Source organism: Ochotona curzoniae, unplaced genomic scaffold, assembly GCF_017591425.1.
Source record: "Ochotona curzoniae isolate NIBS_2020 unplaced genomic scaffold, NIBS_Ocur_1.0 contig_2210, whole genome shotgun sequence".
NCBI lineage: Eukaryota > Metazoa > Chordata > Mammalia > Lagomorpha > Ochotonidae > Ochotona > Ochotona curzoniae.
Genome location: NW_024465369.1, coordinates 44,300,489 through 44,316,644, shown reverse-complemented (window position 1 = coordinate 44,316,644; position 16,156 = coordinate 44,300,489). Strand labels below are relative to the sequence as shown.

The 16,156-nt window shown below is 39.8% G+C and overlaps 1 protein-coding gene across 1 annotated transcript in view; it reads right to left on the bottom strand.

Annotated features, from left to right (window-relative positions):
• Positions 1–1,879: 1,879 nt before the first annotated feature.
• The window catches only part of FSIP2 (fibrous sheath interacting protein 2), a 79,901-nt gene continuing 65,624 nt past the window's right edge, over positions 1,880–16,156 (bottom strand). Inside the window, exons 19-22 of the mRNA XM_040972007.1 lie at positions 13,869–13,915; positions 10,204–10,247; positions 6,822–6,891; positions 1,880–2,073 (exon numbers count right to left, since the gene is read on the bottom strand). Coding sequence (XP_040827941.1) covers positions 1,937–2,073; positions 6,822–6,891; positions 10,204–10,247; positions 13,869–13,915 — 298 coding nt within the window. The 3' untranslated portion in view covers positions 1,880–1,936. The remainder of the gene's footprint in view (positions 2,074–6,821; positions 6,892–10,203; positions 10,248–13,868; positions 13,916–16,156) is intronic.

Genomic DNA, 16,156 nt, shown 5'->3' with positions numbered 1-16,156 from the left:
CCTATTATTTCTTACGATTTTACTAATGGAGTCTTGATGTATCAATGCATGTGAAATTTTACCAATGTCCTATTGATTTATTTACAAAGATTTTATCTGAAAAGTTAGCTTGCTTTTGTCACAGAGGCTATTTTGGGTATATATAGCATTTTATCTACAGTTATTTAGTTCCAAATAATGATTTATTCATAGTTGTGTATTTTTGCCTTGGAGATTACTTATAAACTGATTGTGCTTTCCTGAAGTTACGGAAAATTGATGTGCTTTGTCTGGTATACACCTGTTTTTTTTTTTTTATTTGAAAGGCAGACTTACAGAGAGACAGAAAGAGATCTTCCATCTGCTGGTTCACTCCCCAAATGGTGGCAGTGACTGGACCAATCAAAAACCAGGAGCTTGGAGCATCTTTATGGGACTCCTATGTGTGTGCAGGGGCCCAAGGACTTGAGCTATCTTGCACTGCTCTCCTGGATCCTAAGCGGGGAGCTGGATCATAAATGGAGCAACTGGGACATGCATGCATAAGAGACGCTGGTGTCAAAAGTGGGTGATTAGCCTGTTATGCTACCATTCAGCCCCTTTCTGGTATACAACCTTTAAAAGTGTATTCAACTTTATTTCTGTGAAGACACAGTGTCAGAGAGGGGGTGGGGAGATATCTTCATCTGCTGGTTCATTCCCAAAATGCCCACAACTAGGGGTGTACCAAGACAAAGCGAGGAACAAAAGATGCCATCCAGATCTCCAAGTTTGATAGCAAGGACCCAAGTACTTGAGCCATCATCTGCTGCGTCTTGAGGTGCACATTATTAGAAATGTGAATGAGACTTGGAGGCACACATCTTCAATGGAATACAGTTGTCCCTAGCAATGGCCTAATTTGTGCTAATATGGCATAAATTAGTGTGTTTTTATTTAAGCACATAAATATGCCAATGAAACTGTTTTAAAATTGGTGTTACATTTTCATTTGTTTTTCAATTTAACTTGCTAACATCTTGGGGATAACACTTGAAAAGTTTAACTTAAAAATCCATGCTGAAGGACTCAATAGCATAGCGGCTAAAGTCCTCACTTTGCATGCGCTGGGATCCCCTATGGGTGCCGGTTCTGATCCCGACAGTCCTACTTCCCATCCAGCTCCCTGCCTGTGGCCTGGGAAAACAGTCAAGGATGGTGCAAAGCCTTTGGGTCTTGCACCCACATGGAAGACAGGAAGAGGCTCCAGGATCCTGGCTTCTGATGGGCTCAGCTCCAGTCATTGTGGATGCCTTAGGGAGTGAATCAGAGGATAGATGTTCCTCAGTCTCTTTTTTTCTTTGTATATTTGGCTGTCCAATAAAAATAAATATTTAAAAAAGTCTATGCTCAGTGTGCCAATGTGATGGCGAAGCAAGGCTCTCATCCTATATTGACACTTGTCCTACTCCCAGCTGTCCCACTTCTGATCTAGCTCCCTCTTAATGACCTGGGAAAGCAGTGGAGAATGACTGAAGTTCAACGCACAAAAGAGATTCAGAAGAGACTCCTGGCTCCTGACTTTGGACTGGTTCACCTCTAGCTGTTAGAGCCATTTGGGGAGTGAACCAGCAGATAAAAGATCTGTCTCTCCCTTTCTCTCTGTAACTATTTCAAATAAAGTAAACAACTCTTTAAAAAACAAGTCTATGCTTTGTAATGCCTGCTGAATTACCAGGTTTACTAATTGTGTTTTCAGTCATTTGTTCCCAAAACATTCAGGTAATACCACTGTTTAACATCTTCTTATCCTGAAGTGATGCTCAAGATCATTTATTTAGCTATCACTTTACAAGATAGCCTTTACATTTTTTATTGATGTTACTTTCAGTATTATAAATAACAGGAGACCATATTATGCTTTAAAAATACTTTATTTCTAAAGGAATCAAGCATACTTATAGCAGGAATAGAAACTTCATTGCTTGTTCTGATTAGATGGTGAGGATGATTTTGAAGTATCATTATTAGGTCGGGAAAACACTTTTGAAAGAGCAGAGGACACCTTGGCAAGCATATTAGATCCTTGTTTGGAAATACTGGCTTTGGGAGAGTCTGTAACAGAAAGTTAATATGGATACTTAGTAGACATTTTAATCAACAGTTACACTAGGGCAGTGATGACTTAGAATTCAGTAAATGATATTTAGAAAATAAACTGTGGGATTTTAACAATTCATAAGATTCACTCTACTTGATCCATAAAACTCCTGTGAAGGAAGCGAGTAGAATGATACCTTTATTTTTATACTCGGAAGCTTGCTGAGGTCACATGACCTGCCTAAAGTCATGTGAGTTGAAATTAACTAAACTAGGAGTAATCTCTAGGTTTCTGGCTCACATGCCATTCTTATGCCTATCTCACTTGAAGGATTCTGTAGGCAGGGTGCTAAGTTCAGCTTTTAATTTTCCATTAGAAAATTTGAATAATACATGATGAGCTAAAGGGAAGGTAACTTTCAATGCTACCCAGTGAGAATATTTTCCTCAGAATTCTGATTTAACCCTGCCGTAGGAAACTGCCTAGGTTGCTTTGTACCTAGTCAAGTGTTACACTGCTGGGAGAAAAGTAGCCAATAGCTGGCAAACATTTTAGGCCTGATTAATTCCAAATTTGTGTTAACTAAGCTAGAATAGAAGCATTGTTTCTTATTCCTTTCTTGTTTTAAAGATAAGTGGGGAAATGAGGAATTCTGGGTCTAAACATGCCACTCTGGTCCCCAGGTGGTAGAGGGCTGCAGATTGTCCAGAGAAAAGAGTCTGGTGATGTACTAGAATGGGAACATATGAGGGTATCTGACAGGGAAGGAATAATTTCTGTGTTCTTCTATAGACCAGGCCACTGCACTTGCAGATGGGTAGAGGAGCTGAGATGGAATGATTTAGAAGAGGGGAAACAAGAAGGTGTGTCTGGGTCATGCTAGGGTACCTGGCCACCTAGAAGACCTGTCACTTGCAAAAGCTAGTGCTGGTGGGCAAGTCGGGCTGGGCTAAGCCACAGTACCCACCCATGAGTGTTGGAGCAGGGAATGGACCACATCTGGCTGGGTACAGCACCCACCAGAACATAAGAGAACTGAATCTGGAAACACTTTCTGTAGGGGAATTGTGGCTTGTCTCTGAGGGACTGCAGCACCTGCCAATTTATGCAGACATGTGGGTAGTAATGGGTCGAGCCAGGCTGGACCATAAAACTCAGCCTACCTGACACTTGCAGGAGTAGGACTGGGAGAAGCCCATGCAAAGATTGGGATTGAGGGCAGACCGTTTCATGCAGGTAGGTTCCCCTTCTGGCACATGTGAGATCCAGGGAGGAGGCCTGGTAGGCATATTTGGGAAAATCCTCCACTAGGTCACAGTTCCCTCTGTATCATGGGTGCCAAGACTGGGGGTGGGTCTGACCAGGCAAGGCTGAAACAATTGTCAGCATTTGTGTGAGCTAAGTCTGGAGACAGGCAAGGTTGGGCCAGGCCTTAGCACCCACTGGCAAGCACAAGCGGCAGGAAAGGTTGTGGATGTAGCTGGGCTGGGTTACAACACCCACTAATTAGAGCTAAGACTGTGGGGGCTCCATGCCACGCAGAATCTGTGCACCTACCAGGACATGCAAGAACTGGGACTGGGAACGGGTCTGGAAGGGGTAACTGTGGGGACTCTTGTTGGGCTGCAGCTGGCTGCACTGGTGAGTGTGAGATCCAGGATTGTGGGAGGATCAGGCTGAGCAAGGATGCAGCAAACATTGGCATGCATATGTGTTGGGTCTAGGTGCAGGTCAAAATGGGCTCAGCCTCTGCACTCATTGGCACTCTCAAGTGCCAGAATGGGTGTGGGACAGGCAGAGTTAGGCCATGGAACCTGCTTAATTACATGAGAGCTGGATCTGAGTGTGGGCTTATCTGGTTTATGCTGTAGCACCTGTATGTGAGATCCAGAATGGGTTAGGCCATCAGATTGGGCTGTAGTACTCACTGGTGAGTCCCAAGACTGATGGCCAGCCCTGTCAGTCTGGATAAAGCACCCAAATGGCACAAAGATCTAGGGTTAGGAGTGGGTCTAGTAGGGGAACCTAGGGAAACTCCCTTGCTAAGCACAGCTTCTACTGGTGAGTACAAGAGCTGGGGCTAGGAGCAGGCTAGGCAGGCTCTGCTGCAGCACTTATTGGTACATGTATGAGCCAGTTCTAGGGATGGGTTGGGCAGTGTTAGTCCACAGCACACAATGACATGATTGTCAGACAAGACAGGGTGCAGGCCAGGCTGAGAAGGACCAAGACAGCCTCTAATTCACATGAGAGCTGGGGGTGACCCAGGCTGGGATTTACTGCTGTACCCACTGATGACACCAGGGACTGGTGGTAAGCTGGGCTAAGCCAAGCTGTAGCATCTGCTTGTAAATGCTGAGAATGGAGGAGGGCGATCTCAAGTTGGGCTGTGGCACTTCATGACACATGCACAACCCAGGGATGGGCACTGATCTGTTAGGAGAATTCAGATTCCTTTGCTAGGTTAGGCTGCTGTTTTCAGTAGTGATCGTGAGAGCTAGGACTCTGGGTGGGCCTGGCTGGGCTGGCTGCTGCACCTGCTGCTGTGCACAAAACCAAGAATGGGTGCAAGCCAGCCAAGTTAGGCCATAGCACTAGCTGGCATGTGCCTGAACCGAGTATGATTCATGTCAGATTGGACTGCAGTAATCCCTGGTAGGTGTAAGATCTGGGACCGGGAACATACTTTGTGGGGGAATTGTAGGCTCTCCCCTGCTGGTGTATTTCTATCACTGGTGTACACAAGAACCAGGACTGAGGGCGGGCCAGGCTGTAAAAGGCAGCAGCACTTGTCAGCATATTGAGGGTTCAGTTCTAAGGTGTATGTCAGGATGAGCGAAGTCTTAGCACCCATGGCTGTGCATGAGAACCAGAAGGGATGTGGACTGGACCAGGCTAGGCTGCAACAGAGGCTGACACACAAAAAAATTGGGGCTGGGGTTGGCCTAGTGGGGGTTATTAGAGGTCATCTCAACTAGGCTGTGGCACCTGCTGATATACCCAAGAACTAGTTCATGGGGGACTGGCAGGGCTGGGCCATAGCACTAGTCAGTTTGCCTGACATATAGGACTGGTAAGCTACAGGCAGCTACATCCATGAGTACGTGGACTGGCTGGTGTAGATGACAGACTGAACCTGATTCTGTACTGGCTGGCACAAATAAGTGTCAAATCTGAGGTCATCCCAGGTGAGGTTTCTTGGGAGCTCCCTGATTAGATGCTGGACCCAGACCCTGACCACAGGGAGAATCATAGACTGTGTAGTCCAACCTTGGGGTGAATGTATCAGGACTGGGCTTCCTTAGTTGCTGGTGCCTGTGCAGTGGACAGCATGTGTAGTTGCACACGGAGAATATGACAACCAACTCATCTAGGCCAGCAGGGGATGTTAACTGTCTTCTTAGTGAATAGAAGTCACAATAGGTTGAACAATTCTTCTGACAAACTTTGCTGCATATTTCTGAATCTGTGTCTGCTCTAAGGTGAAATTTGTCAATCCACATACCTTGGAAAGATTTTTCTCAACCCTGGAGCAATGAAACTGAAAACATCTCAGGGCTATGGAAACCACTCAAGTAACACCTTCAGAACACTTTTCCCACACTGAGACCTCTATGTGTCACCAAATTACCATCTTGCCTCCCCAGATGTTGATATCGTTTGACAGCAAGTAGCTGCCCTCTGCTAAAAAGACTGCAACATGTGTCCTACCCTCCTTCCTCCATACCTTACTATCCCCACCCTAGTCAGAGGCCCACATGGGCATGCATTCCTCTCAACTATGTAAACAACATTAAAAATTAAATTAAAATTAAGAAAAATAATTCTTAGGCTAAAATGAAAGTATATTAAAAGTACTGTAATTCCTCAGCCACTTTGGATAAATCTGGTTGGCTGACAGAAAACCACTTTTTTATTTCATCTGACATCAGGTAATATAGATAATCAGTCTCAGTGAGGATTTTTTTGTGTTCTGGATGATTTTCCCAGGACTAAGGGTTCTTAGAGAAAATCGTACTTCACTTTAACAGGATCGCTATTTGATGTATAAAAGCAGAAACAAGCATGCATGTGTGTTCTGATATTCTATAGTTACGTTTTAAAAAGATGCACAAATATACATGGGACTAAAAAACATATTTTTGTAATTACTACACAGGCTATTACAGAGTCACAGATTTTCATATCAAATATTTGTATTCGTTTTCTTTTGAAAACTGGCAAGATTAGCATTGGAAGACCCTGACAGCAATCTAGACAAACTATCTCCAGTGATTCACTGACCCCTGCTCAACTGGCTGCTCTGCTTTGGATTGCTTACTCGGCTCCTCTAACCATGTGCGGATGCAAACTAGGATGATGTAGAATGCCTTAAGCTTTTGAAAACAGGGCGAGAATCACAGCTTTGCAGCTTACTACCAGCGGGTGTGGAGCTTGGGGCATGGCAAGGTGGCGGATGATATGTGATCTTAAATAATAGATTGCTGGGATTTTTCCTTAACTATTCTTACTTTTAATGAGAACTGCACAGTAAATTGAAAGTTGATTTTTATATATAAGTGGTATAAAGGTTAATTATTAAAATTTTTAGTACCATGCTGTAAGGAAAGCGCTATGCACATGGGGAGGGCCACTAAGCAATAATTTTGAACTCAAAATAACTAAGTTGTTATAATGATAGCAGTTAATAATACTATTTATTATTACTATAGTATTTAGTTGTGTATAATACTAGTTGTTAAAACACTAGTATGTTTTGTACCTGCAATGGTTTCCTTTGAGGAATATGCACTGCCAGCAGCATCACTGGACCCTTCAAAGATGGTGATAAACTGTCAAAGCAAGTTGAAATACTTTCATTAGACACTAAACACTGGTTATACCTAGGACTCTTCAAAAGATACACACAACTGCTAAAACATCTTAAAAAATGGTATTTTATATTTTTTCCCATCATAATTAATAGGATTGGTCATGAATTGAGGTCTTTTATTGCAAAATTGTGGGAAAAGTTCAGTTGGTCATATTAACTCATGAAATTATTACCTCTTATTGTCCCCCTTCTACTTTGGCTAAATTAGGAAAAGCTCACAGTCTTTAGAAAAGAATAGATAAGATGTTAGGGGAAAAGGAAAAAAAGGATGAAAACCTCACACTTTTTTGTTTTCTTTATGGAAATACTCTCTATTGTTAGAACCAGTGCAATAAAGTGAATATGTTGACCTAGAAGTCCTGGAAGGAGACAAGGTTTAGATACTGGCTTTACTTTGCAGACTTTATTATTTGTTTGACTGTAGAAGCACAAGTTGTACTAGAAAGACATAAAATAGGCTGAAAAAGGTGATCTATTTTTTAGCTATTCTATAATGTTATCAATTTGAAAAGTGAATATTCATTGAAATAAAAGTCTAACTTTATGTAATACTAGATCATGTAAAAAGCAACAATTTTATAAGATTTATTTTTATTTGAAAGGAGGAGTTATACAGAGAAGCAGAGACTGAGCAAGGTTCATTCCCCAAATTGCTGCAATGGCCAGAGCTGAGTAGATCCAAAGCCAGGAGCCAGGAACTTCCTTCGGGTCTACCATGCAAGTGCAGGGTCCCAAGCATTAGGGCCATCCTCTGCTGTTTTCCCAGGCTGTAAGCAGGGAACTGAATCAGAAGTGGAGCCACTATGGAAGTTCAGCCTTCTATGCCATGGTGTAAGTTCCAAAGGCAACATGTACAAGAGGTTCATGACAGAAAAATATTATTTGAAAGTATGAATACCAGAGGCCCATACTATCTTCCTTGGGATCCATGGAGGCAGGAAACTCTGATTTTCTGAGTGAGAGAGAGAGAAAAAAAATAAAACCACAAACAAAAAAACTCCCATGTGAGTACTGGTTGGAGATCTAGTTGCTCCACTTCTGATTCAGCTTCCTGCCAATGGTTTGAGTAAAGCAGTGAAGCTGGCCCAAGTATTTGTGGCCTTGCTATCCATGTGGGAGATCTAAGTGAAGCTCCTGGCTCCTGGCTTCAGCCTGGCTTAACTCTGGCTTGTTGCATCCATCTGGGAGTGAACCTGTGGGTGGAAGACAGCTTTTTCTTTCTCCTCCTCTCTCTATAATCTTACTTTCATATATATGTATATGAAAATATGAATATGTATATATTATATATATTTCTAGGTTTATCACTAACATAGGAGGACACTAATATAGATAGGAGAATTAGAGCTGAAAATCCTGAATCCAAATTCAGGGGTAGATGCTACTATGTACCCTGGAGAGTAGATGCACTTAAATGTTTTCTGGTGGTTTTGTTTTATTTTCAATTGATGGATATTTGCCTATTTTTATGGAGCACTATTGTAGTGTTATAGTGACAACCTTCATTTCTTTTGAAACTCAAAATCTTGGTTGTCATAGAGTTGGCCTTTCGTTCTTTTTCTCAAAATTTAAAATAAATACTATACTGTCTTTTTTCTTTGTGCATAGAAAATGGGGGCTGGCATTGTGGCATAGTGGGTAAAGCAGTGGGACCTGTATGCTCCACTTTTGATCCTGCACCCTGCTAATGTACCTGAGAAAGAGAATGGACCAAGAACTCAGGTCACTGAACCCCCAGGGAAGACCCCAAAGGAGTTCCTCGTGCTTGGCTTCAGGTCAGCCCTGCTCTGGCCACCGTGGCCGCTGTGGATGGAAGGTCTCACACTCTGTCTCCCTCTTGCTGTTTGAGGCTCTGCCTTTCAAATAAGTCAATAAATCTAATATATGTGTGTGTGTATATATATATACATATATATTATATGACATTTTGGGTCTTGCCTTCTGAGGCAGTGATTTCTTGTAATTGCAGTTTGGGAACTTTGTATTGTCATTACAATAGCCTTTACATGCACTACTAATAAGACTGTAGAGTTAAGGGACCAGCATTGTACAGTGGGTTAAACTGCCTTCTGTGATACCAACATTCCACATTAACAGGAGTTGCAGGCCTGTATGCCTCACCTCCAAACTACCTCCCTGCTAATACAGCTGAGAAAGCAGCAGAGGGTGGCCTAAGTCCTTGGGCTTCTGTCACCCACCTAGGAGACCAGTGTTAAGTTCCTGACACCTGGAGTACCTGCACGTAACTTCTGGACCTGAGCTAACTCCCCAACTCACCCCACCCCAGCCCTTCCCCATTTTGGCCACTTGAGAAGTCAACCAGAGGATGAAAGATTTCACTCTTTCTCCCTCTTTTTGTAACTTTGGATTTCAAATAAACAAATGCATATATATATATATATATATTTTTTTTTAACCTTAAGACTACAGTTAAGTTCACAAAGCCTAATGTGTGTGCTTGTTTTTGGAAAGCATAGCCTAAGAGAAACCTGAAACTATTAAATAAATATATGTTTATATTCACAAAAGAGGATTAGGTTGAATGGAGAACCAACCCAGTGTCTTTGTAAATGTGGCAAACAAATATCAGTTAGAAAATTTTACAAACTGATTTTCAACACAGTGATATACACTTCTATGGGAAATGACAGGATAATTGATGGACATTGTTAAATGCAGGTGGAAACAATGTTGTAGACCCAAATAGGCTCTGAAGAGTCATTCTTTATTTCTAACTTTCTGAGAAGGATTAAGGGAGAGAAACCTTCTTAGGCTCACAGTGGAGAGCAAGAGAGCATTTTATAACAGTAATGAGTGAGTTCTTAGGCACGTGGGGTCAGCATTCACTTGTTGAGAAAGTCACTTTCCTCAGTCTTTCAGGTCTATAGCCCCTGGCTCCCTCTCTTGGGTCTACTGCCTTGACAAGAGACTCAGCCCTTCTAGGATTTTCTCCCAAATAAAAGAGTAACAAGGGCTTAAGAATAAAACCATATGTGGGCATTGTGGAGAAGCAATACTTTACTTTGCATATCTCAAGAGAGAATACAGACTGAATCATAAGTTGAGAATTTTCATTAGGGGATTTCAGGTACCAGGAACAAGACTGTTAGTAGAAGAGATTTGGATCTGAAGCAATTGTGGAAAAAAAAAATTCCTGAAATTCCCCAGTGTAATACAGTAGCACACAGTAGTCCCTGACTGGACTTTGCAAATTATGCAGTTTTAAACTGGACTCCTACACACCAGTTAGAGGCTGTTGAAAAGTGTTTACCTTCACACTGCTTGCATGCTCCGGCTTTCGTTCCTGATAGCTTTCTGTGGGGGTGGAAAAATGAAAGTAGCATTGTTTCTGAGGTCGAAATACATATGCGAATTTTTTTCTTTGAACAATCATGTAATTTAGCCACATAGAAGAAGCAATTGCTTTTTAAAGTGTATACAATGAGAACAAGGCTGAAATTAAGTAAAACTTTTAAGCATATGTTAACCCTTAGAAATTGTGTAAGATGAAGATGATTGGGTAGGGAAACCTGGTTATATATGTTGCTAGTTATATAAATTAAATACATACAAATTAACTGCATGGGTACAGCTATTCCAACTCCAGGGACCTGTTTACCTGAAAATGCGAGACTACTTTATAGATAATTCCTAAGGGATTACAGCTCACCCATCCAAGTACTAACCAGGCCCGACCCTGCTTAGCTTCTGAGATCAGACGAGATCGGGCGCGTTCAGGGTGGTATGGCCGTAGAAGTGATTCCAGCTCTAATCTGCATTTGAGTCATAGTTTACCTGCTTGGAACTATATAAACATTGATAAATTGATTGTAACTCTGAACCGTGATTTCTTCATGTGTGTCAAGTGTACAGACTGTCCTCTCTGTTTTGCAAGGGGAAATAGTGAAACATGTTGCTAAAACCATAGATTTTGGACACATGTACTTCTCAGGAACCATTGCAAGCATTCACTTTCCAAATCATCCATTTGGCTCATAAATGTTCTAGAAAATAAGTAATAGTAAGACATTGAGCAACTCAAATAGGAAAGCAAGTGATTGAGTTATCTGAAAAATATTAGTAAGATGGTATCTTTGGTTAATAATTTTCATAAGATTTAACCATCTACATTACATTGCAAAAATTTTTTTTTATTTGCTTTTACAGACTGAGAACATATTTACTACTGTTCTGTCATTCCAAACAACACCTTTTTCCATTTCTAGATGAAACCAGCAGCAAAACTTCAAGTTGGGTTGATGAAGTGGCACAGACAAATCAAAGGTCCCAAACTGTCATAATTAAATCATTTGAGATTTTATTGCACTTTGTATGCATCTAGAAATCCAGCATTGACCTTTTGACTGAACTCCAAACCTAAACATCTGATTACTTAGGTAATACTTCATCTTGAGTGCCTAAAGAATACTTCAACCGCAACATAACTGAAAGTATTTGTATTCTTTCCCCTAGTCTCTTAGTTCTTCCCACAGTCTCTTTTCTTACTGAATGCCTCCAAGTACTATAAGTCATCTACAATTTGGTTAAGGGGATACAGTTGAGAACAGAAAGGAGGGATCAGCGACTAGAAAGGCCCTAAACGTCTGGAATACTTGAGGAAGAGTTAGGAGTTCAGTTAGGCTGGGGTGGAGTGAGCCATAAAGAAACAAGGAGAGGGTTAGAGAAGTTATGGGAGCTAAAGGGATCCCCAGGTGCTGCCACTATAATGACTTGAGAGTTTGTTCTCATATTTCTCTTCCAACTCCAAGTTAACATTGTAATACCCATGAGAAGAATGACTGTCACTTATGACTTAAAGGAGATAGCTTCAAATGAATGAATAATTGAACAGTTACAGTATACTGAAGGATATGAGAACCAAGCATGATCACTGCAAAACAGCTGAATAAAACAAAACAAAAAAACCCCACTGATAGTTGTAGGAGACTTGAGATCCAAATTAGATTATTTTCAAGCAGAATAACACTGGACTAGTCATTTATTCAGTCTCAGCTTAAGTTTATCTATAGAATGAGGAGGTTGATAGTCAGCCGTGCTAACAGTGCATGACTCCATAACCTGGAGCTTGTATCAGTGATTATTGTGACTCCTACTGGTTGTATTTTTATGAAAATTCTGACAGACTTACTATTGTAAGTAAAATGTATTACTAAAATGTCTTCTAAGTTGAGGGAATATGTTCCTTGCATGGGTCGAATGCTTGAAATAGTCATGATAAAGCTGTAGTTAATACTCAAGGCCATTTTATAGTAAACAGAACGATTCCTCTTATACATGCTATCATGGCTAGATTTATACTCTGAGGTCAAAAGACAGACTAGTTGAAACTTCTGACATTCTAAGAGATCAGCACCAGAGTAGATTTTTTAAATGGAAGGAAAGGAAAAAAAGGGAGGGGGATGTGAGGAAGAGGGAGGATGAAGGTGAAAGAAATGAGAGAGGAAGGGAGGCTGGCCCTCTATGGCTCGTTTTTTTTTTTTTTTTAATATTCATTGATTACTTCACAATATCTTATTGCATGAGATACAGGCTTTTGGGGTTGAAATAATATTACTGTTTCAGATTGACATCAATTCATAACAACCACATCAACAACAACAGCAACAACATCAACAACAAAGTATATCACCCTGAAAAGAAGTAACACCACTGAATAGCCAACACATGCATGACAAAAAGGAAAGACAGAAGTCTCTCGGGAATAATGGTGCCATCATATACTTCATAAGCACGTGATGAATTCTACTAGAGAATAAAGATTATTTGGAAGCAACCAAACTGAAATAAAAACATCAAAAAACCAGGATAGATTGGAATGTTGGAGTTACCCTTTCCATATTGGCTTCCTTATATGAGAGAGAATATATGGTATTTGTTCTTTTGTGATTGACTCATTTCACTCAGCATAATGGTTTCTAGTTGGGACCACCTGGTTGTAAATAGAATAATTTTGTTTTTCTTAATAGCTGCATAATATTCCATGGAGTAGATATACCACAGTTTCTTTAACCACTCTTTCTTGGATGCACATCTGGTTTGTTTCCATGTCTTTGCTATTGTAGATTGTGCTGCTATAAATAAAGGATTACAGATCCCCTTCTCACATGCAAATTTCACTCCTTTTGGGTATATTCCTAGGAGCGGGATAGCTGGGTCATATGGCAGGTTTATTTGCAATTTTCCAAGCACTCTCCATACTGATTTCCACAGTGGTTGTAGTAGCCTACACTCCCACCAGCAGGGAAGGAGGGTACCTTTCTCCCCACATCCACGTATGGCTGGGTTTTAATATGAGCAAATGAATTTAACTTTTAGGGCTTTTTAAAAATATGTCTTGCTAGGGATAAATTTAGACATGCAGAAATAGGAAACACTGCCTGCTAAGGAGCTTGCAGGCAGGCCTCAAAAATCACTAAATTAATCAAACTACAGCTTTCGTTTTTTTTTTCTTATTTTTTAAAAGTTGATAATTTTGCATAGCTCTGAATGATGTTATAAATATCCAAATAACCTGTGGCAGAAAACATGTTCTCCTTCACTGAAGGAATTTTAGTTTCCCCAAACAAACAAACAAACAACAACAAAAGATCAAACCCAAATGGCTTGAGCTCTGGCCCAAACATGGATTATCATAAATACAGAGCCTCACAGGAGTCTTATAGGAGCAGAGAAAATGTGTATGCATAATTATACCTCATGTGTTTCACTTCAAATTAATGGACTTTTAACAGCAGTTCAGATAAGACAGTGTCTGGATTCATCTCACACCGGAATGATATAACACTGGATCACATTTCAAAGCAGAGAAGCTCACAGGAGAAAAAAAGCAACTTCAAATGAACAACAACAAACTGTTGACAGAGTTTTCTTTTGAATATACATGCTCTAATTTAAATAAAGAAAAAAGAGTCCAACCTTCTAATACTGAAGCACTGGGATCTGAGCTGGATTGTTCAGTCTCGCTAAAACAAAGGAAAGAGGACATAATTTTCAGTGCATTTGATAAATGAAGAAATTATTGGTTAAGCAAAGTAATAGCTGATCTATTTGGAAGGAAATCTGATAGTATGTTTCTGAAATTTCAAATGGAATTAAGCTGATTCCTGAACTAATTTTTTCCACTTTAAAGCTATGATTAAAATTGTATAAAAAGCATCACCTTCACTATTCTTAGATGAATTATCCTGTGGTTTGAGAATATCCACATTTTTATACAACTATCATCACTATCCATCCCACTTCCCTTTTTACATCTTACCTAATTATAACTTCATGACCATTAAACACTAATACCCTTTTCCTTCAATCCTCTTTCGTTTGACTGCCCCTTCCCTTTACTCCTAGAACTTAGTACTCTTCCTGATTCTATGAATATGACTATTTTAGCATTACATATGAATAGACACATGGACTATTCTTCTTCTGTGTCTAATACCCAAATTAGCATAATATAAGATCTTTAATGTTCACACTGTAGCATGTGAACACCGAGCTATAGAATATGCATAACATATTTTGTTTATTCATTCTTCTGTCAACAGATGCCTGATTACTTTCATTATTTGTCTATTGTGAATAATATTATACACATGAATATACAAATATTTGTTCTAGTCCCTGGCTTTGCTGTTCTTAGACATATACTCAGAATTAAAATATTGTATCATATGCTAATTCTATTTTTAATTTTTAGAGAAAACGGAATAATGTTTTTCATACTGTGTGCAACATTTTATATTCCTACCAGATTCCCATTGCTATACATTACTGTTAGTGCTTATTTCCTTCCTCTCTTCCTTTCCTCCTTCCTCTTCCTTTCTTCCTTTTTAGCTCTTTTCTTTTTTACATATCCTACAAGTTATTGCTATAGCTTCATTTTAACTTTGATTTCCATTTATTTAATGATTAGTGAACATTTTTATGTACTTATTAACAATTTGTATACCTTCCTCGAAAAACTAGCTATCCATATCTTTTACACATATTGGACTTTTTTCTTTGGTTATCAGTGTTTAATTACTGAGTTTTTCATGTATTCTGGATATTAATTCATTCTCAGATAGATGATTTGAAAATATTTTCACTAGTTCTTTTGTTGATATCTTAGCCTGTTGACAATGGCCTTTGAAACACAAAAATATCCAATTTATAAAAATTGTTAGAATTTTATTATATTTGCTAGAAGACAGAGAAAGAAATGAGAGAGAGAGTTCCTACCCACTAATGCACCCTGGAAATACGTACAGTAACTGGGGCTTAGATTGAAGCCAGGAACCTGGAACCACACCTGGGTGACCCATGCAAGAAAGCTGGAATCAGGAATCATTCCTAAACCCAGCCCCAGGTTCACCCTTATGGGATACAGTGGTTCCAAGTAGTATTTCAACTACTGAACCATGTTCAGTTTATCTAATTTATATCTTCTTGCCTGTATTTTTGTTATATTAAAAAAGTTACTAAATTCACTTTCATGTTTTAAGCATTGCAAAGGTTTTTTAAATATTTTTATTTATTTTTATTGTAAAGTCAGATATACAGAGAGGAAGAAAGTCAGTGAGGAAGTTCTTCTGTCCATTGATTCACTCTCAAGTGAATGCAGTGGCCGGAGCTGTGCCAGGACCCCGGAGCCCCTTCTGGGTCTCCTATGCAGGTGCAGGGTCCCAAAGCACTGGGTCATCCTTGACTGCTTTCCCAGGCCACAAGCAGAGAGCTGGCTAAGAAACAGGGCTGCCGGGATTAGAACAAGTGCCCATATGGGATCCTGGCACATGCAAGGTAAAAACTTTAGCAGGGACTGTGCTTGGCACAAGAATTACAAAGTTTTAGCAGATACATCTCTGATATATTTTGAGTGAATTTTTGTATTTCGTGTGAGGATCCACATTTTTCTGCATGTGAATATCTATTTACTTGAAAATGCTATCCTTTTCCTGTTTATCTTAATACCGGTGTTGAAAATTCATAATCACACAAGTTTACATACAAATTATAATTCACTTTTGCTGTGATTTAATTCTAACTTTGTGTCAAAATTACATTGTTTCAATTTGTATGGTTTAGAAGTAAAGTTTAAAATCAGAAAGTGAGACACTTCCAATTTACAGCATTCTTTAAGCTACTATAGTCCCCTGATGATTGTTTGCTCTTTTCCTTAGAGTCAAGCTTCAGCTTTATTTTGGGGGAACATGTCCTGCATTTTCAAT